General features: G+C 41.2%; 1 protein-coding gene and 1 non-coding gene across 2 annotated transcripts in view; one reads left to right on the top strand and one right to left on the bottom strand.

The window, feature by feature from the left end:
* Nucleotides 1-1,287: 1,287 nt before the first annotated feature.
* Nucleotides 1,288-1,360, bottom strand: TRNAG-ACC (transfer RNA glycine (anticodon ACC)). Its single transcript has one exon. It is a non-coding gene; the product is annotated as a tRNA-Gly (tRNA).
* Nucleotides 1,361-4,417: 3,057 nt separating this feature from the next.
* The window catches only part of WDR64 (WD repeat domain 64), a 135,857-nt gene continuing 112,600 nt past the window's right edge, over nt 4,418-27,674 (top strand). The window contains exons 1-2 of the mRNA XM_068986367.1: nt 4,418-4,562; nt 19,053-19,183. Coding sequence (XP_068842468.1) covers nt 4,418-4,562; nt 19,053-19,183 — 276 coding nt within the window. The remainder of the gene's footprint in view (nt 4,563-19,052; nt 19,184-27,674) is intronic.

The following is a 27,674-nucleotide window of genomic DNA, read 5'->3' as shown; positions in this document are numbered from 1 at the left end:
GGAAATAAGTCCTGAATATTCATTGGAAGGACTGATACTAAAGCTGAAGCTCCAATACTTTGGCCACCTGATGTGAAGAACTCACTAATTGGGAAAGGTCCTGATGCTGGGAAAGATTGAAGGCAGGAGGAGAAGGGGATGACAGAGGATGAGATGGTTGGATGGCATCACCAACTCGATGGACATGAGTTTGAGTAAGCTCCAAGTGTTGGTGATGGACAGGGAAACCTGGCGAGCTGTAGTCCATGGGGTCACAAAGAGTTGGACACTACTGAGTGGCTGAACTGAAGGCAGAGAAAAGGTATTTGGGAGGGAGGGAAGAGTTTGTTATTTTGTATAGCATGGTTACACATAGCCACCCTGAGTACAACAGGCACAGGGTAGATGTAATGGAGTGGGTCCATGCTTGACATATTGTAATACTGACACATTAAAACTCATAGAAAAATCATCTGTCAACCCTCCAAAACAGAGCGTGCTGTAGCCTGGAGAACTTTTGCGGGGTGGGGAGGTGGGAGTGGAGGGAACAATAACCAGCTTCTCCCATTTCCTTAAGCACCACCTTTGATGCTTCTCTGGGCCCCTCTGGGATTTTGAGGAAAATCTTCCTTGAGTGGTAAAGTTGTCATCTGATGTTGGTGCCCTCTGCTTATGCAAATTTTCAGTCTGCCTTTTTCTCTCCTGGGGTGATCTATGGAGTCTTTAGAGGACCTGAGGTCACTGGAGATATTTTTCCCACAACTCTGTGGACAGTGGCAGTGCCTCTCTGTCAGCTGGAGCCTTAGTTCTCCCTCTAAGACCCTGATTAGGGTCCCCTAGACCCTCCAGGCAGTCTTCTCCAATAGGGTTCCTCCCAAAGTTATGGTCACATGACTACTCTAAAAATTTTGTCTGGAGGTGTTCATTAAGGGTCTCCTCAACCTCGTAATGAACCTGCTTTCTCTTAAGCCTTCTGAAGGAGGGAATAGACTAATGTGTGAAGAATTGGTTTCTCAGTGCCTCTGTAGATCATCCTTCATGGGCTGTATAGACCCTTTTTTAAAAAAATGGGGGAATTCCTCAAGCCTATTGTACCATGGAACCTCTGGCAAGTCAGAAAGAAGTCTATTTTAGTATCCTCCCACACTGGAGCATTAATTCATTACAACCTCTATATTTCAAACCAATCTTTTACAAAGTATGACAGTGTCAATGGAAACAAGCTTTTGGGGTTTTTTTGTTTTTAACTTAATTTATTTATTTTGCTGCATCAGAGTGGGATCTTTAGTCATAGCATGTGGGATCTAGTTCCCTGGCCAGGAATTGAACCTAGGCCCCTTGCATTGGTAGCACCAAGTCTTAGCCACTGGACTACCAGGGAAGTCCCCAAGAAGACAGGTTTTATCTGCCACTCTTGTTCAGAATCACTGATAATCCTTAGCCTTCTGTGTCATGCACATGACAGCTAAGAGGAAACTTCGATCCTTACTCAACCAAGTAATCTCTCTCCAAGGAGCAAATCTTTCCCAGGCCTGTCTAAACTTTGATCCCCAGTAAGAAGAGGAAGAAGCCTTGAGGAAATTCTGGCTAAATATATCTAAACCATTTCCTGTCTTAGGAAACATAAGTTAGTGAATGTAATTGAACTTTTTTTTTTTTTAAAGAAAATCTGGCATACCTTCAAGTTCTGAACGTCAATTCTCTTTGCACCTACAGCTGAATTTCTTTATTGAGTAAACTATTAGTCTTTCCAACACCTCCTTTCTTTTCAAACACTTTTTGCTCTTGGTTTCGGAAATACTCCTTTCTCTTGACTCTCCTACTTCACTGGCCACTCCTACTTAGTTTCCATCAGTGGTTCTTCCTGATCACTCTGACCACTGAACAGTGGCATGCTCAAGGTTTGGTCCTCAGTTTTTTTGTTTCTTCAAGGAGATCTCATCTAGTCCAATGGCTTTAAATATTGCCTAAGTGCTGATGGTGGCTTCCCAGGGGTTCAGTGGTAAAGAATCCATCTCCCAAAGCAGGAGACGTGAGTTCAATCCCTGGGTTGGGAAGATCACCTGGAGTAGGAAATGCCAGCCCACTTCAGTATTCTTGCCTAGAAAATTCCATGGACAGAGGAGCCTTACAGGCTACAGTCCATGGGGTTGCAAAGAGTTGGACATGACTGAGCAACTATACTCAGCAAAGCAAGTGCTGATGATTTTTAAGTTCTCCCCTGAACCCTAGATTTTTACATCTGACTATTCAATATCCACAATTGTTTATCTAACAGACATCTCAAACTTAACACATCCCAAATTGAACTCTTAATTCTCCCCTCAAAATTGCCTTCTCCCACTGACTTCTTCCCCAGAAGTGAGTAACTATTCTATCCTCCCAGAATCCCTGGAATTATTCTTGATTCTTCTCTTGCTATCACATTCTCATCTAATCTATCAGCAAATTCTATCACATCTGTCTTCATAGAGCCTGACATCTTAGCCCTACCTTCATCTAAACCACTATCATCTCTTACTTGGATTACTGAAATTGCCACCTAGTTGGTTTTCCTGCTTCTACTCTTTCTCTCCTTCAACTTACCTCTACTAAGCAGTTGAATGGAGAAGGAAATGGCAACCCACTCCAGTACTCTTGCCTGGGAAAGCCCATGGAAAGAAGAGCCCGGTGGGCTACAGTTCATGGGCTTGCAAAGAGTCAGACACGACTGAGCGACTAACAAGCAGTTGAAACAATCCTTTTCAATTGTGACACAGATATCAGCATTCTACTCAATGACAAAATAGTGATTACTGTATAGACTGTCCTTACAACAGATTTGGCTCCACCTCTGACTCTGATGTTATCTCCCCACCTTCTCTTCCCATACCACATCACCCCAGTTACATGACTGCTTCCTTGCTTCTCAGACATATTAAGCACAGTTTGATATCGGGACTTTATGCGTGCTTTTCTTGGAATACCTTTCTACCATTTGTCCACATGGCTTGCTACCTTACTTCTCTCTGGTTTGTGTCCAGGTGTCTTTCTATTAATGAGTCCTTTTCTGAGCTCCCTCATCCATGTCCTTTGACTTAGCCCCCAACCCAACATACTTTTACTCTTTTTCTTTAGCATATTTATCACCTTCTGCCATATTACTTACTTGCTTGTTTGTGTGTTTTCTCCATCAGATTGAAAGCTCAATAAGCTCTTTTGTTCATTGTTGTTTCCTCAGTGCCTAAAATAGTACCTAAGGTGAAGCAGGTGTTCAGTGAATATCTGCTGAATGAATGAGAATGAGAATGCATGAGAATGGTAGGAAAAGTGGTCCTTCCTATATTTTGAAAGCTTTAAAGGGAAAAGAGAAGGAACAAAAGAAATTAGGAGATTTTTTTCCTACATGAAAGTCTTATTTTGTCCTTTTAGTAGCCAGAGATGAATATTAAGGAGACAGTATTACACCCAGTATTATACCCAGCAATGCTACTTGATTCACTTCTGAATGCAAGGTCTTGCAAATGTTTTTAAAGATGGACTTCATCTAACTCACCTAAAGCATAGGAAGTTAGCTCATGGTGGATAAAATATTAGACAATCTCTCCTTCCCATAGAGTTAAATATTGGAAAACTTGATTTAATAGCAGTTGCACTAAATAGTATTGGAGTATTGGAGCTTGCAATTAGAGGAAAGGAGACAAAGAGAAAGCTTCTTCTCATTCAACTAATGATACCTTGAAAGAACTTTCCTCTCAGTCAGGAACTACCTCTTCCTCATACTGACTTGCTTTATTATTTTAATTGAAGGACAATACATAAACGAAGAAAAAGTATTTTTATTCTCTATGACTGCAAAAACGATCTTCATTTGTCATAGAAAGGTCAGATACTGAAATACATTTTCATTTTTAGAAGTTCAGGTATCCAATCAAGTATGGCTGCAAGAATGAATGTGAATTTTACTCTCCAGGGCATATCCTAAGGAAGGCAAAATGAGGTGAAAAGAGATATAGGGGGGAGAAGGTAATACCCAGTTTCCATACTTGGCCTTTATCCATTTTTCTTTCCTCTTAGGCAGTATATATACACACACCCCACACACACCCACACACATACATACACACAAATTTGTGGAGAAAGAAATCTCAATTTCCTCTTTATGAAGGAAGGAGGATGTTACAAAGGTATTATGATGCAATAAGGACCATATGAAGGGCACTGGTAACATTATGAGGTCAGGAGTTTACTGGTGTTTGCCTATATGAAATGCATTAGACCTAAGTCAGTGTTTTCCCTGCTATACTCCTACCCACAGTATGGGATGTTAAGATCAAAGGAATGAGACCTAGGGCAAAAATTGAGGCAGCAGGGAGGCATTGCAACAACTGGAAGGTTTTCCAAGTTGGCAAATTTACACTGTTATTTCTGGACAAAATAAAAGATTCCCTGTGTCCTTATGGATATCGGGGAGGAAAAACATATCAACACTGCACTGCAGATTAGCAGTTTCAGGACAGCCTTGAGAGGGTTTGAAAGATTGGTTGAACATGTAGCAGCGCAGAAAAGAGATGAAAGAGCCGGTGTGTTTGCCCAAAAAGAAGGTAAGATCAGTGAACATGGGGCAGTCCAGTTTGGTCTGTTGATTAGAACTGGGAATACTGTCAAACAGGAAGATGATAAAAATTAATAATTTACAAATTACTTTAATAAATATAATTTAATTACTTCTTGTAACAGGGAGAGGCAACATAGCTGAATAGCAAAGACGTTGAATGGGAGGGTGGTGTACAGTTCCTCATCTGACTCTGTCCTTGAATAGCTAAGTGGACTTGAGGAAGCTCTTTTCATTTCTCTGAATGTTCAGTTCAGTTGCTCAGTCATGTCTGACTCTTTGTGACCTCATGAATTGCAGCATGCCAAGCCTCCCTGTCCATCACCAACTCCCGGATTTCACTCAAACTCATGTCCATTAAGCCGGTAATGCCATCCAGCCATCTCATCCTCGGTCGTCCCCCTCTCCTCCTGCCCCCAATCCCTCCCAGCATCAGAGTCTTTTCCAATGAGTCAACTCTTCACATGAGGTGGCCAAAGATTGGAGTTTCAGCCTCAGAATCAGTCCTTCCAATGAACACCCAGGACTGGTCTCCTTCAGGATGGACTGGTTGGATCTCCTTGCAGTTCAAGGGACTCTCAAGAGTCTTCTCCAACACCACAGTTCAAAAGCATCAATTCTTCGGCGCTCAGCTTTCTTCACAGTTCAACTCTCACATCCAAACATAACCACTGGTAAAACCATAGCCTTGACTAGACAGACCTTTGTTGGCAAAGTAATGTCTCTGCTTTTCAATATGCTCTCTAGGTTGGTCACAACTTTCCTTCCAAGGAGTAAGCATCTTTTAATTTCATGGCTGCAATCACCATCTGCAGTGATTTTGGAGCCCCCCAAAATAAAGTCTGCCACTGTTTCCACTGTTTCCCCATCTATTTCCCATGAAGTGATGGGAACAGATGCCTTGATCTTCGTTTTCTGAATGCTGAGCTTTAAGCCAACTTTTTCACTCTCCTCTTTCACTTTCATCAAGAGGCTTTTTAGTTCCTCTTCACATAAGGGTGGTGTCATCTGCATATCTGATGTTATTGATATTTCTCCTGGCAATCTTGATTCCAGCTTGTGCTTCTTCCAGCCCAGTGTTTCTCATGATGTACTCTGCATAGAAGTTAAATAAGCACGGTGACAATATACAGCCTTGATGTACTCCTTTTCCTATTTGGAACCACTCTGTTGTTCCATGTTCAGTTCTAACTGTTGCTTCCTGACCTGCATATAGTTTTCTCAAGAGGCAGGTCAGGTGGTCTGGTATTCCCAGTTAGCTCTCTCAAATGTAAAATCAGAGGGATGGGTTAAATGACTTCTAAGGTTTTTTATGTGGAATCTATCATTTGACGTCTTACTGGTTGCTCTGGGACTCTCAATAGGGCATTGCAGCCATGCTTAGTCGCTCAGTTGTGTCCAATTCTTTGTGACCCCATGGGCTGCAGACCCCCAGGCTCCTCTGTCCATGGAATTCTCCAGGAAAGAATACTGGAGTGGGTAGCCATTCTATTCTCCAGGGGACCTTCCTGACCCAGGGATCAAACCCAAGTTTCCTGTATTGCAGGCAGACTCTTTACCACTTGAGTGACTAGTGCATAGTGATCATTAGTAAGCCACATGAACTACCTGCCATCACTTTACTTAAGGGTATCACAAGATCATAAAAAATTTTCTAAGTAAGGCAAAGTTTCCTCCCTCACCATGATTCACCCTCTGGGCCTCTCCTCATGTCTCTAGGCTGGAATAATTTCAAGCATGCCAAGGTGGTGAGCAGTGATCTGCCAGGATTACTAGAATCAGACACCAACACAGAACTGAATGTATAGCTCCATGGTCAAGGCTGAAGGGGAGAGGTGTAGTGTGTAGCTTCAGATCATTGAGAATAGCAGTGAAGAGTAAGGCTTAATGGGGAGAAGGCAATGGCAAGCCACTGCAGTACTCTTGCTTGGAAAATCCAATGGACGGAGGACCCTGGTAGGCTGCAGTCCATGGGGTCGCTAAGAGTTGGGCATGACTGAGCAACTTCATTTTACTTTTCACTTTCACTTTTCACTTTCATGCATTGGAGAAGGAAATGGCAACCCACTCCAGTGTTCTTGCCTGGAGAATCCCAGGGACAGAGAAGCCTGGTGGGCTGCCATCTGTGGGGTCGCACAGAGTCGGACACGACTGAAGTGACTTAGCAGCAGTAGCAGTAAGGCTTAATGATAGAGTAAAATTCTAACAGCACAAATCCTGCTGTTGTAAGGGAAGTAGTGGGGCCCACATGACTGCTAGAGGGTCAGCATGGCCAGCCTCTTAATATGCCAGGCTGGAGTAGGAAATGGCAACTCACTCCAGGATTGTTGTGTGGGAAATCCTATGGACAGAGGAGCCTGCTGGGCTACAGTCCTTGGGGTTGCAAAGAGAAGGACACAACCGAGTGACTGAACAACAGTGAGAACAACATAGTCATAAACAAGTGAAAATGTTGACTTTGGGCGTTCAGACCCAAACCAGTATTATTGGAATAGTCTTGTTGACTTAAAAAAGATGCACAGCCTGAGAGTTGCAAGTTAAATTTTATTGGGGGCAAAATGGGGACTGCAGTCTGGGAGACAGCACCTCAGGTACCTCTGAGAGACTGCTCCAAGAGGTAGTGGGGGAGGGTCAACGTATGAGATTTTGGTGAAATGGGGGTTCATGCGATCAAGCACTTATCTTACAAAAGATTTTCTGCTAGTCACAAGGAGCTGATGTCACCATTAAGGGATTTAGGATTTTTGTAGATAGGAGGAGATTGCAAGGGTTGGGATCATTAAATCAGTTCCTGAAAATATCTAACTATCTAAAGGCCTGTTCCACCAGTTTTCCTGGAGCTTGCGCTAAGTCACTTCAGTCTTATCATATTCTTTGTGGCCCTATGGACTAAAGCCCATCAGACTCCGCTCCTCCAGGCAAGAACACTAGAGTGGGTTGCCATGCCCTCCTCCAGGGGATCTTTCCGACCCAGGGATCAAACCCAAGTCTCTTACAACTCCTGCATTGGGAAGTGGGTTCTTTACCACTAGTGCCACCTAGGAACCCCTGCTCTCCACCCTGAACTCCCTTCGGGAAGTGTCAAAGGTCAGCTGCTACAGCAGCACAGATTTAATCCTAGCAAAGGCAGATGGCAAATGCCCTTGGCAACTGCCAATTTGTAGTTGATAGTATTTAAGAATTTACAAATCATTTTAATAAATACAATTTAATTACTTCTCATAACAATTCTAAAATGCAAATATTACTGTCATTGCTATTTTTGTTGTTGTGTTGCTAAGTCATGTCTGACTCTTTTGTGACCCCATGGATGTCTAGTCAAAGCTATGTTTTTTCCAGTAGTCATGTATGGATGTGAGAGTTGTACCATAAAGAAAGCTAAGTGCCAAAGAATTGATGCTTTTGAACTGTGGTGTTGAAGACTCTTGAAAGTCCCTTAGACAGCAAGGAGACCAAACTAGCCAATCCTAAAGGAAATTAGTCCTGAATTTTCATTGGAAGGACTGATGCTGAAGCTGAATCTCCAATACTCTGGCCACCTGATGTGAAGAGCTGACTCATTTGAAAAGACCCTTATGCTGGGAAAGATTGAAGGTGGGAGGAGAAGGGGATGAAAGAGGATGAGATGGTTGGGGGACATCACCGACTCTGTGGACATGAGTTCAAGTAAACTCTGGGAGTTGGTGATGGCCAGGGAGGCCTGGCATGCTGAAGTCCATGGGTCGCAAAAAGTTGGACACAACTGAGCCACTGAACTGAACTGGACTCTAGTCTGCCAGGCTCCTTATTGCTATTAGCTCCATTTTATTTGTTAACAAATGACAGATATGTAAAAATCATCTGTTCAAATCACTCAATTCCTAAATGTTAGAGCTGACTCAGGCCTTTTATTAATAGATATGCTTTTGTTAAATGATTGAGAACTTGGCTGGGCTGTCTAAACTACTCAATAAGCTTTCATCTTTCCCTAGTCCCCTTGCCAGTTTGTTTAAACTCTCTCTGTAACTGATTTTCCAAACCCTTGCACTTTTTCTGAGTCCTCAATAGGATCTCACCTTCTCTCAGTCAAGCTTTCAACATCATAAGTGAAAGCAAAGCCAAAAGATAAGAATTCCCTCAAACTCTCTTTCTTCCACTTCCAAATTACCTGAAGCAATAGCTGTCCTTTCTTCCATGCCTCCTCCCCTCCAGAGCTGTTGCTACCTTGCTGCAACAACTGTAAAATCTTCCTTTCCCACTGGTTTTGTCCTCTAAAACTAAAATTATTTTGACAGTCCTTACCTTGACTTTCTCTTCCTTTTTAAGCTTGTATGTTTTTCCTTTGCTTCTCTGCTGAATTTCCCCACAGTGTCACCACTTTGTTTTCAATCAAGTATGGGTTCCTTCATCACTTTGCTGAAAAATCCTCTTACCAAGGTATTCGATCACCTAATATACCTGCCAAATTCAACAACTTGTTTATATTTTCCAGCTTACTTGGCCATTTCACTACATAAACAGTTAGCTGCTACTGCTTCTAGAAATTATCTTCTGTGTTACTCATTAACACCACTCTCCTCTTATTTTTTCCTCTTCTCATTCTTTCTTTGCCTCTTTTTTTCTTGAGCATTGCCTTCATTGTCTCTCAGTCTTACAGCATAGACATCAAGTACCTAGTCTTCTAAGCCAGGTGTCTTGGTATAAATTTTGACTCTTTATTTCACGGCATCTCACTCTTGGGTTATTATAACAGCTTCTTTATATAATGGTCTTCTTGCCAAGAGTGATTCCTTTCTGTATAGTTCTGCTGGGAGACTTTCCTTTAAAAATCTGTTTGGAATTTCCACATTCCTAGTATATTAGAGCACTCTTAAAATCCATATACATTATGGCATCATCCCCTAACCTACTCCAGTTGTAGCTCCTTGGAATTCCCCTGCCTGCACCTTCTGTCTTAACATTAACTTCTCAGCATTTCCAAACCTGGCATACTGTTAACCACTCTGATTTTGCACATGTCATCCCTGCAAAGTGGTGTACATTTCCTCCCTTTTGGAGGGTCTATGAATACTTCCGTATTTTTCAAGATCCAAATCAAACATCGCTTCTTTACAAAACCTTCCAAACTTTTCCTGAACAAATCCATCCTTAGGAATTTTGATGCACTTTATTGCATCTCAAGGAATTACCTGCTAATCTTAACTTGTTGAAATTGATATACATGTGTGTATTTCTGCCCTTTCTTTCCAGCATTGAACTGTGAGTGCTTTGAAGACTTGGTAACCTCAGGGTTAGCCCAGAATCTGAAGCCAGGAAGCACTCCTTAAATGTGTGCTAAACAAATAAAACTTGCTTAAATCAACATGCTTGCAATTACAAAGCCACACTTAAAATTTCTTTCTCTAGTATATATGTTTATCAGTTCAGTTCAGTTCAGTGGCTCAGTCATGTCTGACTCTGTGACTCCATGAATTGCAGCACGCCAGGCCTCCCTATCCATCACCAACTCCTGGAGTTCACTCAGACTCACGTCCATTGAGTCAGTGATGCCATCCAGCCATTTCATCCTCTGTCGTCCCCTTCTCCTCCTGCCCCCAATCCCTCCCAGCATCAGAGTCTTTTCCAATGAGCAACTTTTGCATGAGGTGGACAAAGTACTGGCGTTTCAGCTTTAGCATCATTCCTTCCAAAGAAATCCCAGGGCTGATCTCCTTTAGGATGGACTGGTTGGATCTCCTTGCAGTCAAAGGAACTCTTGAGAGTCTTCTCCAACACCACAGCTCAAAAGCATCAATTCTTTGGTGTTCAGCTTCCTTCACTGTCCAGCTCTCACATCCATACATGACCACTGGAAAGACCATAGCCTTGACTAAACGGACCATGTTGGCAAAGGAATGTCTTCTGCTTTTGAATATGCTATCTAGGTTGGTCATAACTTTTCTTCCAAGGAGTAAGCGTCTTTTAATTTCATGGCTGCAGTCACCATCCATCTGCAGTGATTTTGGAGCCCAAAAAGATAAAGTCTGACACTGTTTCCACTGTTTCCCCATCTATTTCCCATGAAGTGATGGGACCAGATGCCATGATCTTTATTTTCTGAATGTTGAGCTTCAAGCCAACTTTTTCACTCTCGTCTTTCACTTTCATCAAGAGGCTTTTTAGATCCTCTCCGCTTTCTGTCATAAGGGTGGTATCATCTCCATATCTGAGGTTATTGATATTTCTCCCGGCAATCTTGATTCCAGCTTGTGCTTCTTGCAGCCCAACGTTTCTCATGCCACAGAATGCTCAAACTACCACACAATTGCACTCATCTCACACGCAAGTAAAGTAATGCTCAAAATTCTCCAAGCCAGGCTTCAGCAATACATGAACCATGAACTTCCAGTTGTTCAAGCTGGTTTTAGAAATGGCAGAGGAACCAGAGATCAAATTGCCAGTATCCACTCGATCATGGAAAAAGCAAGAGAGTTCCAGAAAATCATCTATTTCTGCTTTATTGACTATGCCAAAGCCTTTGACTGTGTGGATCACAATAAACTGTGGAAAATTCTAAGAGAGATGGGAATACCAGACCACCTGACCTGCCTCCTGAGAAACCTGTATGCAGGTCAGGAAGCACCAGTTAGAACTGGACATGGAACAACCGACTGGTTCCAAATAGGAAAAGGAGTATGTCAAGGCTGTATATTGTCACCCTGCTTATTTAACTTATATGCAGAGTAAGTGAAGTGATTATGATTATACAGTGGAAGTGAGAAATAGATTTAAGGGCCTAGATCTGATAGATAGAGTGCCTGATGAACTATGGAATGAGGTTCGTGACATTGTACAGGAGACAGGGATCAAGACCATCCCCATGGAAAAGAAATGCAAAAAAGCAAAATGGCTGTCTGGGGAGGCCTTACAAATAGCTGTGAAAAGAAGAGAGGCAAAAAGCAAAGGAGAAAAGGAAAGATATGAGCATCTGAATGCAGAGTTCCAAAGAATAGCAAGAAGAGATAAGAAAGCCTTCTTCAGTGATCAATGCAAAGAAATAGAGGAAAACAACAGAATGGGAAAGACTAGAGATCTCTTCAAGAAAATTAGAGATACCAAGGGAACATTTCATGCAAGGATGGGCTCGATAAAGGACATAAATGGTATGGACCTAACAGAAGCAGAAGATATTAAGAAGAGGTGGCAAGAAATACACGGAAGAACTGTACAAAAAAGATCTTCACAACCCAGATAATCATGATGATGTGATCATTAATCTAGAGCCAGACATCTTGGAAAGTGAAGTCAAGTGGGCCTTAGAAAGCATCACCGCGAACAAAGCTAGTGAAGGTGATGGAATTCCAGTTGAGCTGTTTCAAATCCTGAAAGATGATGCTGTGAAACTGCTGCACTCAATATGCCAGCACATTTGGAAAACTCAGTAGTGGCCACAGGACTGCAAAAGGTCAGTTTTCATTCCAATTCCAAAGAAAGGCAATGCCAAAGAATGCTCAAACTACCACATAATTGCACTCATCTCACATGCTAGTAAAGTAATGCTCAAAATTCTCTAAGTGACGCTTCAGCAATACGTGAACCGTGAACTCCCTGATGTTCAAGCTGATTTTAGAAAATGCACAGGAAGCAGAGATCAAATTGCCAACATCTGCTGGACCATGGAAAAAGCAAGAGAGTTCCAGAAAAACATCTATTTCTGCTTTCTTGACTATGCCAAAGCCTTTGACTGTGTGGATCACAATAAACTGTGGACAATTCTAAGAGAGATGGGAATACCAGACCACCTGACCTGCCTCTTGAGAAAACTATATGCAGGTCAGGAAGCAACAGTTAGAACTGGACATGGAACAACAGACTGGTTCCAAATAGGAAAAGGAGTATATCAAGGCTGTATATTGTCACCCTGCTTATTTAACTTCTATGCAGAGTACATCATGAGAAACGCTGGACTGGAAGAAGCACAAGCTAGAATCAAGATCGCCGGGAGAAATATCAATAACCTCAGATATGCAGATGACACCACCCTTATGGAAGAAAGTGAAGAGGAGCTAAAAAGCCTCTTGATGAAAGTGAAAGAGGAGAGTGAAAAAGTTGGCTTAAAGCTCAGCATTCAGAAAACGAAGATCATGGCATCTGGTCCCATCACTTCATGGGAAATAGATGGGGAAACAGTGGAAACAGTGTCAGACTTTATTTTTGGGGGCTCCAAAATCACTGCAGATGGTGACTGCAGCCATGAAATTAAAAGACGCTTACTCCTTGGAAGGAAAGTTATGACCAACCTAGATAGTATATTCAAAAGCAGAGACCTTGCCAACTAAGGTCTGTCTAGTCAAGGCTAGGGTTTTACCAGTGGTCATGTATGGATGTGAGAGTTGAACTGTGAAGAAGGCTGAGCGCCGAAGAACTGATGCCTTTGAACTGTGGTGTTGGAGAAGACTCTTGAGAGTCCCTTGGACTGCAAGGAGATCCGACCAGTTCATTCTTAAGGAGATCAGCCCTGGGATTTCTTTGGAAGGAATGATGCTAAAGCTGAAACTCCAGTCCTTTGGCCACCTCATGCGAAGTGCTGACTCATTGTAAAAGACTCTGATGATGGGAGGGATTGGGGGCAGGAGGAGAAGGGGACGAGAGAGGATGAGATGGCTGGATGGCATCACCAACTGGATGGACGTGAGTCTGGGTGAACTCCGGGAGTTGGTGATGGACAGGGAGGCCTGCCATGCTGCGATTCATGGGGTCACAAAGAGTCGGACACGACTAAGCCAGTGAACTGAAGGGAACTGAACTGAAATGAACTGAAAGAAAGTGAAGTCCCTTGCTCAGCCATGTCCGACTCTTTGCGACCCTGCCTGTGGACTGTAGCCCACCAGGCTCCTCAGTCCAATGGATTCTCCAGGCAAGAATACTGGTGTGGGTTGCCATTTCCTTCTCCAGGGGATCTTCCTGACTCAGGGATTGAACCCAGGTCTCCCGCACTGCAGGCCGGAGCTTTACTCTCTGAGCTACCAGGGAAGCCCTATATGCAGAGTGCATCATGGGAAACGCGGGGATGGAAGAAGCATGAGCTGGAATCAAGATTGCCAGGAGAAATATCAATATATGTTTATATGCACACACATATACGTATATATATATATATTTATGTTTAGAGAGAGAGAGAACACATATATTATAGACATATATATATACATTTTTATAGTACATTCTACTATAACTGAAGTGTAATGTACTAGTAGTGACTGTAGTTAATAGTTATATATGTATGTGTATTAGATTTGATCAAAACTAAGTACTGCTAGATAAATTACCTTTATGACTGGGACTAAACTAAAAGATTGAGAAGGGAGAAATGTAATCTGAATTTTGATCAGACTGCTAATACTGGCATACATTCATTTTTGTTGTTGTTGTTGTTTAGTTGCTTAGTTGTGTCTGACTCTTTTGAGATACCATGGACTGTAGCCCACCAGGCCCCTCTGTCCATTGGAATTCCAAGGCAAGAATACTGGAGTGGATTGTCATTTCCTTCTCTAGGTGATGTTTCTAACCCTGGAGATCGAACCTGTGTCTCCTCCCTGGCAGGTGGATTCTTTACCAGTGAGCCACTTGGGAAGCCCCAAATCGGGTCTACCTCTCACCATAGGCAAGATAGGCAAGAAGCTGAGAACTAGAATGTTTCTTAACGGCACCATTGTTTACCTCAAAAACTGTATTAAGTATATTGTAGGAGTTCATCTGTGCAATATTGCTCTTAAATCTTATTGTTAATTACCCAATAGACTTAAAATCATCTGAGGAAAGAAAAGTCTTACATTCCTTATCCAGTGGCATTTAGATTAGACATCTATCTGTACTAGTTGGTATGAATTTAAAACAGCTAAGCTATTTGGATCTCTCATATGAATTTCAAACTTAATATTACCAAGATTGAATGGTTTATTTTTCTCAAGAAATATGACTCTTATTCGTTTGCCTCTGTTTTGGTAAATAGTACCAATATCTGTTCAGTTTTGAAATCAGAAACCTGAGTGTCATTCTAGAGCAAGGTTTCTCAGCCTTGATACTGTTGACATTTGGGGCTTGATAATTCTTTGTTATTTCTGTATGTGTATTCTATGTGTATGTGTGTGAGGCCAGGAATGGGGGCGGGCTATCTTGTACCCTGCAGAATATTTAGTGGCATCTCTGGCTTCTACCCACCAGATGTCAGTAGCATCCTCATCCCTCATTGTAACAATCAAAAATGTCTGCATACATTGCCAAATAGCCTATGAGAGAGGTAGGACAAACTCTCCCAATAACAACCATTACTCTAGAATCCAGCCTGTCCTTCACTCACAAATTCTGTCTCCCGAACTTCCAAGCTATTAGCAAGTCTTTGCAATTCTACTTCCAGCCATATCTCACCATCTCAGTGATCTCTCTTCGGTGCCTGTGTGTGTAGGTGTGTATGAGTTGCTCAGTCATGTCTGACTCTTTGCGACCCCATGTACTGTAGCCCCCCAGGATGTCATGGGTGGGATCTCCCATGCTGGCTCCCAGCATCTGTCCGGGAGTTGGTATAGATCTTCCCTACCCAGGAACTGAACTCAGGTCTCCTGCATTGCACGCAGATTATTTACCATCAGTGCCTATACCACTTATCATCCAGCTGAGGACACTTTCAAGAATGAAAGGGGTTGTTAATAATTAAGTGGACAAAATAGGTGGGCTTCCCAGGTAGCTCAGTGGTAAAGAATCCACCTGCCAATACAGGAGATGTGAGTTCAATCCTTGGGTCAGGAAGATCCCCTGGAGGAGGAAATGGCAACTCACTCCAGTATGCTTGTCTGGGAAATCCCATGGACAGAGGAGCCTGGCAGTTCATGGGGTGGCAAAGAGTCAGACAGGATTGAGCAACTGAGCACACACTCATAGAGAAGAGGCATAAATGTATGTTCTTGACCTAAGCCTCCACATCTAAAATCTGAATCTCAAACTCCTCACTAACTTTATAGTTTTCATCCTTGTCTCCTCATAGCAACCAGGGTCTTTCAAACGCTCTAGTGATAGCTCACCATCATGCTTAGAATAAAATACAAACTTCTAACTCTAATTTGGCCCTCCTTCCTCTCTGATCTCACCTCATGATGACTTTCCCCAGTTCTCACTATACTTCATGTCACTGACCTTTAAAGAATGCACCAAGCTCTTTCCTGCCTTAGCATTCTTGTGTTTGTCAGCCTCTGCCTAAGATGCTCTTCTTTAGCTTTAGCATATGTCTGACTCCTTTTGCTTATCAGGTCTCAGCTTTGTTGCTTTTTATCTGTCCTTAGAAACGGATTCCCTCAGGTCCACCCTCACCCACCAGCACAGGATAATTCTGTTAATATCACATCTCCCTATTGATTTCCTTCTGAGCATTTATCTCACTCTCAACTTAGTGATTCTCACATTGTTACTAAGATATGACCTACTTACAGTAAAACACAGAAAGCACGCTGTTCTTAAGTGTATAACTCAATACCTTTGGACATATGTAAACATACCTGTAGGTATCAACTAGATCAAGACAGAGAATATCTCTACCATTCCAGAATGTCCTCATGCCCTGTTACACAGATAACCACTAATCCAATGTCCATCTCTAGTAATTAGTCTTGCCTGTCATAGCCCATAAATATTTTGCTCACTTGATTTTCTGTTTATCCCATTAAAATATAAACTACCAAAAGAAGGGGTCTTGGCTACCTAGTTTTCCATTCTATGAGCACTGTCTAGCTCAGCTCTGACACATAAGTTGCTTAATGTATATTTGTGTCTAACTCCTTGTTGTCCTGTAACTCAACAGCTATGCCCTAGTGAATCACAAAATTTGTCAAAATCAACATTCAGTCAGTGGTGTGGTTTGTCTATATGTGTGTTTACAGTGTCAAATAGTCAACAATTGGTCTTCATAATGATTGTAATTATTATGCCCATTTAATACATGGGAAAGTAGAAAGTCAGGAATATTGTTACTAGTATGGCTCACAAAAAATCAATAATTAACAAAGGTCAGTTCAGTTCAGTCGCTCAGTCGTGTCTGACTCTTTGCGACCCCATGAATCGCAGCATGCAAGGCCTCCCTGTCCATCACCAACTCCCAGAATCCACCCAAACCCATGTCCATTGAGTTGGTGATGCCATCCAACCATCTCATCCTCTGTCATCCCCTTCTCCTCCTGCCCTCAATCTTTCCCAGCATCAGGGTCTTTTCCAATGAGTCAACTCTTCGCATGAGGTGGCCAAAGTATTGGAATTTCAGCTTCAACATCAGTCCTACCAATGAACACCCAGGAGTGATCTCCTTTAGGATGGACTGATTGGATCTCCTTGCAGTCTAAGGGACTCTCAAGAGTCTTCTCCAACACCACAGTTCAAAAGCATCAATTCTTCAACACTTAGCTTTCTTTATAGTCCAACTCTCACATCCGTACATGACCGCTGGAAAAATCATAGCCTTGACTAGACAGACCTTTGTTGGCAAAGTAATGTCTCTGCTTTTCAATATGCTCTCTAGGTTGGTATAACTTTCCTTCCAAGGAGTAAGCATCTTTTAATTTCATGGCTGCAATCACCATCTGCAGTGATTTTGGAGCCCCCCAAAATAAAGTCTGACACTGTTTCCACTGTTTCCCCATCTATTTCCTATGAAGTGATAGGACTGGAATGCCATGATCATCATTTTCTGAATGTTGAGCTTTAAGCCAACTTTTTCACTCTCCTCTTTCACTTTCATCAAGAGGCTCTTTAGTTCTTCTTCACTTTCTGCCGTAAAGGTGGTGTCATCTGCATATCTAAGGTTACTGATATTTTCCCAGCAATCTTGAATCTAACTTGCACTTCATCCAGCCCAGTATTTCTTATGATGTACTCTGCATAGAAGTTAAATAAGCAGGTGACAATATACAGCCTTGATGTACTCCTTTTCCTATTTGGAACCAGTCTGTTCTTCTATGTCCAGTTCTAACTGTTGCTTCCTGACCTGCATACAGTTAGAGTCCAGATTTTTTTTTTTACCTTCTCTAGCACCCACTCCAGTACTCTTGCCTGGAGAATCCCAGGAATGGGGGAGCCTGGTTGGCTTCCATCTATGGGATCGCACAGAGTCAGACACAACTGAAGCGACTTAGCAGCAGCAGCAGCAGCATGTGGCAAGTTAGTGATAAAAATTCAGGAAAAGTCAGATGTTATCCAAGACTTTAGGGAATTTGACATTAGTAGAAATTATTTTAAGGAGAGATATGTCAGAAGAGATAGTGAAAAACAGATTGGAGCCTTTCAACAATTACAGAACAACCGCAAATGTTAAAGAGAACGAGGGAAGTTACACAAATAATGACAATAGATACGAAGAACATTATTGAATAAGTTCTGCATGTAAAGGATTGGGATAAACTGTGAAAGATGCATTACAAGGGTGTAGGGGCAGGAGAATTCTGGTTCTTCAAGGAACCTGCAGGTAGTTTGTTACCACACCACTTCCAGTAACAGTCTCTTTGCTGAGACCTAAGAAGAGTAAGGGGCAAGTGAGGGCTTAGGATCTGTGGGAGTTCCACTGAAAGGTGGTATGGAGACCTGTCTTTCAGGTGTTGAATGAATTCACCTTTCTTTCCCTTAACATGTATCAGAACTTAATTATGAGCTGAACTCTCTCATCACATACTCCTGTTCCCATTCTTCTTTCTTTCACAGGAGCTCCTCCCACCCCCAGTAAGTTTCTTGCAATTCTGCATCTGTCTTGGGCTCTGCTTCTTAGAGAATCCAAAATGAAACACCCTCACTTTACATCATATATAAAAATATGCTGAGATGAGCTAATGACATAATGAAAAAAATAATATAATTTTGGTGAGAAAAAAAAACAAAACAAAACCAAAGAAGACATGCTCTTTGCTCACTTTTATCATCTACCCTATATTAGTTTGAGGAAATACTCCTATTAGTAAAACTTATTCCTAATAGGAAAGAAGTAATTCACTTTCTTACCTTTGTATTCCTGAACAAGACTTCTAAAATAATTGAAATAAAGTCTATGGGTGAGATACTAAACACCAAAGTAAATTATTTCTTTCTGACTATGTAATATTCTAGCCAAGAGCTTAGTTATGTTCCCATGGAAATATCTTTAAACTTTAGAAGTTTTTATAGGTTGAAATAAGGAAATAGATTGGGCTTCCCAGGTGGCTCAGTGGTAAAGAATCCACCTGCTAGTGCAGGAGACATGGGTTCAATCCTGGGTTGGGAAGATCCCCTGGAGGAGGGTGTGGCAACCCACTCCAGTATTCTTGCCTGGAGAATCCCCATGGACAGAGGAGCCTGGTGGGCTACAACCCATGGGATCACAAAGAGTCAGATATGACTGAGCAACTAAACCATCACCACCAGGAAATAAATTAAAAAATAGAAAAAGCAACTAAAAATGCAGTATAGTCCTTTGAATTTTCTGACAAAGTTCTTGTTCTTTGTTACAATGCAGACGCAGTTGATTATGACAAGTTTTACAAGATGGTACAGGAACTCTTTGGTCCAGAAGTTAAGAGTCAAGATGTGAAATGCTTTTATAGGAAGCTCTGCAACAACCCAGATGCATCTATAGACTGGTGTGAGGTATCCACTTTTCTTGTTTATAATATGAAATCCTGGTATTACTTTCCCTTGTTTAGCAAAAAAAAAAAAGTGTTAACCCCATCAGGGTTAACCACAGTGTGTCTGTGGCACATTTCAATGCCTATATCCATTGAAGGCAAGGCACTGCCCATAATTAAAAGTGAGTAAGGCAGACAGGTGGGCTGCAGTCCACGGGGTCACTAAGAGTCGGACACGACTGAGCGTCTTCACTTTCACTTTTCACTTTCATGCATTGGAGAAGGAAATGGCAACCCACTCCAGTATTCTTGCCTGGAGAATCCCAGGGACGGGGGAGCCTGGTGGGCTACCGTCCGTGGGGTCACACAGAGTCGGACACGACTGAAGCAACTTAGCAGCAGCAGCAGCAGCAGAAGGCAGACAGAGTAAGGTTTTCATTACATTCTAAATGAGATATTCTTTTTCAGTAGTGTCAATGTATATAAATTTCAGTATATCCATATTTTTAAGAGAAGAATGAGGTTGAGCAGCTCTTATGTTTCCCGAGACATTTTCTTATCAATCCAGTATTGACTCCTTAGATATCATTCTGTGTTATTGGAAGAACATATGTGAAGAAGCATATTTGATTGCAAACTAATCTGTGAACTATGGAAAAAGAGAGGGGAAATTCTTCACTCCTCATTTAAAACTCACAGAAGACTGCATTCTATTGATTTGTTTATAAATCTAAAAGGATTTGAGGTAACTTAGAATTGAAAAAATTGCACAGAGAGTCATCAAAATGATCTCTTAAATTATTTGGCTGTCTCTGAAAAATCAGTAGATATAGTAGAAAAAGAAATAGCAAGGATTTAATGGATTTGACTATCACATTTAAGGAACTAGTAAATATGTGTATATAGAATTTTGCATCAAAGATTTAGAAGAGATGTATCTTCTCAATTATATATGGGGGCCATCACAAAATTGACTATGTGGAAAGCTAAAAGTAATATTTCAATTGATTCCAATTTGATAAAATTAGAAACCAATAGTAGATGATATCTCAGATCCTCAAAGTCAAACAAATAAATTCATCAATTAATTTTGGGGAAAAAATTGCCAACAAAAAAGTATTTCTATTAAGACTTTAAGGAACACAAAATTCCTGAACTGAAACCGAGAAAGAGCCTGCAGGACCTTCCCAGAAGGTCTGGGACAATATAGACTGCTCTGTGTCCCCGCATGTTGTTGATTGGGAAAAGCAGCCTTAGAAATATACCATGAATCCCGAGGCTCTCCATGTAGAGCAAAGGACAGGCCCTAGCAGTTAACGTTTGGGGAAGTAAAGAATGAAGAAACGAAGACAGGAGAGTTAGGCAGGAGAGTTCCTATAACTTGAGCAGTATGGCTATAGCTTAAGGAGTTAAACATAACAAATCTATCACAAAGACCTCAGATTCTGTTTTAAAGACATAACCCTAAGTACGAAACATGTACCTAACTTTTGCAGATATTAAAACACCCACCAGGTTGACTGCAACTTTAACCAGAAGTTCGCTGTATCAGTATGCCCCTGGCATGTAGCCCCCAGACTAGTTAGAACCAGAAACCTGAAAATGGAGATTCCAACACATCAGCTAATCAGGGAATTTGAGCTCAAGCTGATTTTGATTGTGAGCACAAGCTGATCACATACCCTGATTCTCTGCCTCTGACTTATTTCACTTGGCATAATACTCTCAAAGTCCAGCATGTTAATGCAAACAGCAGGATTTCCTTTGATCTAACCTAACAACTCAAACTCATGTTCATCAAATCAGTGATGCCATCGAACCATTTCATCCTCTGTCATCCCCTTCTTCTCCTGCCTGCAATCTTTCCCAGCATCGGGGTCTTTTCTAAGGAGTCAGTTCATTGCATCAGGTGACCAAAATATTGGAGCTTCAGCTTCAGCATCAGTCATTCCAATGAATATTCAGGACTGATTTTCTTTAGGATTGACTGGTGCTCAGCTTTCTTTATGGTCCAACTCTTGCATCCAAAAATGATCACTGGATATATTGGGTAGGCCAAAAAGCTCCTTTGGCCTTTAATATAAAAATAAAAGACACATTTTTCATTTTTCACCAAGAACCTTATTGAACAATGTATTTCAATGCTTTGTTCCACTGCCTTCAGCAATTTTTCAGGCAACTTCATAATTCCGTTTTCCCAAAACTTCTCACCTTTTTGAGCAAAAAACTGTTCCAGGTGCCTTTTTCAGTTTTCTCGGGAATTGAAACTTTTTCCATTAAGAGAATTTTGTGAAGACTGAAATAAATGGACATCTGAAGGTGCAGTGTCTGGTGAATATGGTGGATGAATCAGAACTACCCAGCCAAGCTGTAACAGTTTTTGCCTGGTCATCAAAGAAACGAGGTCTTGTATTATCCTGATGGAAGATTATGCACTTTTTGTTGACTAATTCCTGACACTTTCCATTGAGTGCTGCTTTCAGTTGGTCTAATTGTAAGTGGTACTTGCTGGAATTAATCCTTTGGTTTTCTGGAAGGAGCTCATAATAGAGGAGTTCCTTCTAGTCTCACCATGTACACTACATCACCTTCTTTGGATGAGGACCGGCCTTTGGTGTGGTTGGTGTCATTTCACTTGCCCCATGATCTTTTATATTCCATATTATCCACTTTCCATTGCCTGTCATAATTTTTTTTCAAAAAATGGAAAGTTTTCATCACATTTCAGTAGAGAATTGCACGCAGAAATATGGTCAAGAAGGTTTTGTTCATTTAACTTATGTGGAACCCAAACATCAAAGTGATTAACATAACCAGGCTGGTGCCAGTGACTTTCAATGCTTGATTTGGATGTTTTGAGTATATTGGCTATCTCCTACGTGATATAACATTGATTGTTCTCAGTGAGTGTCTTAATTGGATTGCCATCAACCACTCTACCTGACCACAAGGTACTGTCTAGTATGAAACCTCCAGCATGAAACTTCGTAAACCACTTTTGATATGTTTCATGTCACGGCACCTTCTTCATACAGAGGACAAACATTTTGCCTTTTTTTTTTTTTTTTTTTGCATTGCAGCTATGTTTTAACATTCCTTGAAATAATGAAGCATAATATGCCAAAACGTTGCTTTTTTTCCTTTATTCAATATTAAAAATGGTTACATAAAAATTCACCAATTTGATGTTTAAAAAAAAATGCATGCTGATATGACAGCTGTGACAAACTAATAAAATTGCCTTTTATTTTTTTACATTTTGAAAAAATCCAATTTATCACAGCCAGATTCTCAAGGTTCATTGCACACTTAAAACTGCTTTGAATGCATTTTGTATATTCAGTTCAGTTCAGTCATTCAGTCGTGTCCGACTCTTTGCGACCCCATGAATCGCAGCACGCCAGGCCTCCTTGTCCATCACCAACTCCCAGAGTTCACTCAGACTCACATCCATTGAATCGGTGATGCCATCCAGCCATCTCATCCTTTGTCGTCCCCTTCTCCTGCCCCAATCCCTCCCAGCATCCGGGTCTTTCAAGTGAGTCAACTCTTCACATGAGGTGGCCAAAGTATTGGAGATTCAGCTTTAGCATCAGTCTTCCAATGGACACCCAGGACTGATCTCCTTTAGGATGGACTGGATGGATCTCCTTGCAGTCCAAGGGACTCACAAGAGTCTTCTCCAACACCACAAAAGCATCAGTTCTTCGGTGCTCAGCTTTCTTCACAGTCCAACTCTCACATCCATACATGACCATTGGAAAAGCCATAGCCTTGACTAGATGGACCTTTGTAGGCAAAGTAATGTCTCTGCTTTCCAATATACTATCTAGGTTGGTCATAACTTTCCTTCCAAGGAGTAAGCGTCTTTTAATTCCATGGCTGCAATCACCATCTGCAGTGATTTTGGAGCCCCCCAAAATAAAGTCTGACACTGTTTCCACTGTTTCCCCATTTATTTCCCATGAAGTGATGGGACCAGATGCTGTGATCTTAGTTTTCTGAATGTTGAGCTTTAAGCCAACTTTTTCACTCTCTTCTTTCACTTTCATCAAGAGGTTTTTTAGTTCCTCTTCACTTTCTGCCATAAGGGTGGTGCCATCTGCAAATCTGAGGTTATTGATATTTCTCCCAGCAATCTTGATTCCAGCTTGTGCCTCTTCATTTCAAAGCAGTCTAGCTAACAAACTTCTTTAACTCTCCTGAACACTTTGTTGGATTTTACCACCTTATTTTTTCCTATTAGGGTAAAACTACTCCCTGTATAATTAACTGGTGTCTGCATAAAGCTCCCTCCAGCTCTATTTCAAAACATGGAAATGAGTATTTGGTAAAACTTATTTCAGCTTCCACATGAGACAAAAGTCTATATTCCAGCTGTAACAGACTGAGACTAGCTGATTACCAAATAAAATTCTTTTTGAAATTAAATATAACCATGATAAAAAAAACCCCTTCATATGATAGTTATCATGATGTAATATCATGATTAATAACATCACCCCCATAAATTTGATTTTTATCATTTCTTGCTTTCTGAAGGGTTCTTGCCAAAGCCTTTGACTGTGTGGATCACAATAGACTGTGGAAAATTCTGAAAGAAATGGGAATACCAGACCACCTGACCTGCCTCTTGAGAAACCTATATGCAGGTCAGGAAGCAACAGTTAGAACTGGACATGGAACAACAGACTGGTTCCAAATAGGAAAAGGAGTAGGTCAAGGTTGTATATTGTCATCCTGATTATTTAACTTCTATGCAGAGTACATCATGAGAAACGCTGGACTGGAATAAACACAAGCTGGAATCAAGATTGCCAGGAGAAATATCAATAACCTCAGATATGCAGATGACACCACCATCTCTTGAGAGCCTCTTGATGAAGGTGAAAGAGGAGAGTGAAAAAGTTGGCTTAAAGCTCAACATTCAGAAAACTAAGATTATGACATCTGGTCCTATCACTTCATGGGAAATAGATGGGGAAACAGTGGAAACAGTGTCAGACTTTATTTTTGGGGGCTCCAAAATCACTGCAGATGGTGATTGCAGCCATGAAATTAAAAGACGCTTACTCCTTGGAAGGAAAGTTGTGACCAACCTAGATAGCATATTGAAAAGCAGACACATTACTTTGCCAACAAAGGTCCATCTAGTCAAGGCTATGGTTTTTCCAGTGGTCATGTTTGGATGTGAGAGTTGGACTGTGAAGAAAATTGAGCACCGAATAATTGATGCTTTTGAATTGTGGTGTTGGAGAAGACTCTTGCGAGTCCCTTGGACTTCAAGGAGATCCAATCAGTCCATTCTAAAGGAGATCAGTCCTGGGTGTTCTTTGGAAGGAATGATGCTAAAGCTGAAAGTCCAATAATTTGGCCACCTCATGCAAACAGTTGACTCATTGGAAAAGATTCTGATGCTGGGAAGGATTGGGGTCAGGAGAAGGGGACGACAGAGGATGAGATGACAGGATGGCATTACCAACTCGATGGACATGAGTTTGAGTGAACTCTGGGAGTTGGTGATGGACAGGGAGGCCTGGTGTGCTGTCATTCATGGGGTCAGAAAGAGTCAGACATGACTGAGAGACTGAACTGAACTGAACTGAATTGAAGGGCTCAGGGTACTACAACCAAATTGACAAAACTTAGGAGAAAAGGAAGTGAGAATTTTTTTTAAATTGCAGCAAACAAAATATCTGTAAACTAATAATTAAGAATACTTAATGTCATAGATTTTAGAAATGGAGATTTAAATTATTAATGAGAGGGAATACATTACTTATGTGGAGACATAAGTAACTTTTTTTTGTTTCTGGGCTGTGTGATACCAACTTTAATAGTTACTTTTATTAGAGCCATACAAACAGGTGTTAGTTACAAAATTAAAATAAAATGAGTCAAAGAGAAGATGTTAAATGGATACTTCCCTTTGAGACCAAATATGAGGAATGTACACTGCTGATTATTAACAACATTTATGTCTATGTTGGACACACCTTCTCTTCATTTAATTTTCATCATCTTGCCTGAAAGCACAATCATGGAAATAAGGGAGCCATTAATTTTTCCCTTGTCCCACAGCTAAGCAGTCAAGAAAACTTAAGGACTAGAACAAAATCCGTCTTCTCTTCTCTACACTGCTGCCTCAGCTGTAGTTCAAGCCATCACCCTTTCATCTGAACCTTCAAAATGACATCTAAATTTGTCTTTCTGTCTGCACTCCTGCTGTAAATCTCATTCATACCACTGTGATTATTCTAAATTCTCAGCCTAACTAAAGCTTTCATTGGTTCCTCACCTTTGATAGAGTCAATTTCAAGCTCTTTACTTGGCTTCTGAGACTCGTCATGAGCTGGTCCAGCCTCCAGGCTTACCATGTCCTCTTTCAAGTACAACACTGCTGTGAAGGACTTGCAATCGTGGATATACTTTGGGAGACCATAAATTCTTTGAGGACAAAATTCATATTTTATGTATCTATTTTCCCAGTATAATTATTATTGCTAAATACTGTTTCGCATCCCTAGTGTTTTTTGTTCTCATTTTTTTAGTTTTTTTTTTTTTAACTGAAGGATCATTGCTTTACAGAATTGTGTTGTTTTCTGTCAAACCTCAACATGAATCAGTCATAGGTATACATAAATCCCCTCCCTCTTCAACCTCCTTCCCATCTCCCTCCCCATCCCACCCCTCTATGTTGATACAGAGCCCCTGTCTGAGTTTCCTGAGACATACAGAAAATTCCCACTGGCTATTTATTTTACATATGGTAGTGTAAGTTTCCATGTTACTCTCTCCATACATCTCACCCTCTCCTCCTGCCAGAGTCTAGCCCCAGTGGATCCAGGGTAATTCGAAGGTGGAGACGGAATTGGCGTCCTAGGAAAAAACTTATTTAATTACAGATATATAGAGAGATTAGAAACGGATAGTGTAGTAGGAAATTTAGTGGAGAAAAAGAGGCTGAATAACTCGGTTTACATGGAATACCAATAACCACCTACATAGGCCGCAGGTGTCTTTCCGTTCTCCTGAAGGAGAGGCGGCACTGAGGCCTCCCCGGTCCGATCTTAGAAGCCCAGGCAAAATTAGCAGGCTTGGTGAGTACCCACATTCCAGATGGGAATTCAGCCAGAAAAAAACGGGGAGCAAGAAAGTAACGACATGGGGGAATCAGTCTTTCCAGAAACTGATCCCATTTCTTTATTTTTAAGTTTGCTTAGATACCTTTTGTTATACATAGGGATGAATACAGAGTCACATGGGGGTCAGCAGGCCTGACCTTTATCAAAATCAGGTGCTTCATATAAATGTATTAAAAAAAGGTCTTAGGGGTTTTACATCATGTTCTGGCCTGAGGCCTGCTGACATTTTATGACCCTTTCTTTCTGATAACCAAAAAACTTATTTTTTCCAAGGGTGTTTTTTCTTAAACCAGATGCCATGCTCTGAAGGTACCAGATAAAGTTGCATTCATATAGGGTGAGGGTGTAGGGGGTTACAACTAAGAAAGGAATTTATTTAACCTAAAGTTAACATGATTAATCTTAAAGGTTAATGCTTATTTCTCCTATATGCTTGTTATATTCATTATAAGGGCAGGGAATATGGAGATTTAGCAGCAAACACCAACCCAACAAATGAAAACCCTTCACCAATATTCCCCTTAACATCTATTTAGTCTTAAGATAGTGATAAAGTTACGTTTTTACATAGCAAGGACACAGTGATTTATAACAAAGTACAGTGATCTATAACAAAAGAGAAAATTCATTAACTCAAAAAGTCTAGTATTGCTAACATCAAAAACTACTATATTTCTTTTTCTATTTTCCAAATACATTGATTAGTATATTCCCAGGTGCCTAAGGATATGGAGGCCTGACAATCATTGACTCAACAATGAGAAAAACCCTATGCTAATTAAGATTTTCAAAATACTTTAAACTCTCTGTGCTGTTTATGGTTGAGAGGCAGTAAACAATCATGTGCTAGTGGCAGGAGTATGAATAATCCTGTCACACAAGCTAGTCTGCCAGCAGAGAGGTTTGACCTGAGACACCCTTGTCACACCCAGTAATTTTTATTGACTTGGAGCTGTAAATTAACTCCTTCTCTGAGAGAGGTAATGGGGGTCAGCCCCCCGTAAAGTCAGAGGTATAGGTGAGACCATAAGACAGTAAAGTAGGCAGACCCTGGTTTTGGGGGTAGATGCTTGGGAACAGGGGGTTTCCTGATGCTTGATCACGCCTTTGCATATGCCGAAGCCTCCTTCCTCATGACCTTTGCCATGGGCGGAGTTCCTCACACTGGCTCCTGGCATCCTCCCTTCTCTCCATGTCCATAAGTCTGCTCTTTATGTCTGTTTTTCTGTTGCTGCCCTGCAAATAAATTCTTCAGTACCATCTTTCTAGATTCTGTATATATGCCTTAGTATACAATATTTATCTTTCTCTTTCTGACTTACTTCAGTCTGTATAATAGGCTTTAGGTTCATCAACGTGTTAGAACTG

The sequence above is a fragment of the Capricornis sumatraensis genome, chromosome 14 (assembly GCF_032405125.1).
Source record: "Capricornis sumatraensis isolate serow.1 chromosome 14, serow.2, whole genome shotgun sequence".
Classification (NCBI taxonomy): Eukaryota; Metazoa; Chordata; class Mammalia; order Artiodactyla; family Bovidae; genus Capricornis; species Capricornis sumatraensis.
This window is presented reverse-complemented; position numbering and strand designations above follow the sequence as displayed.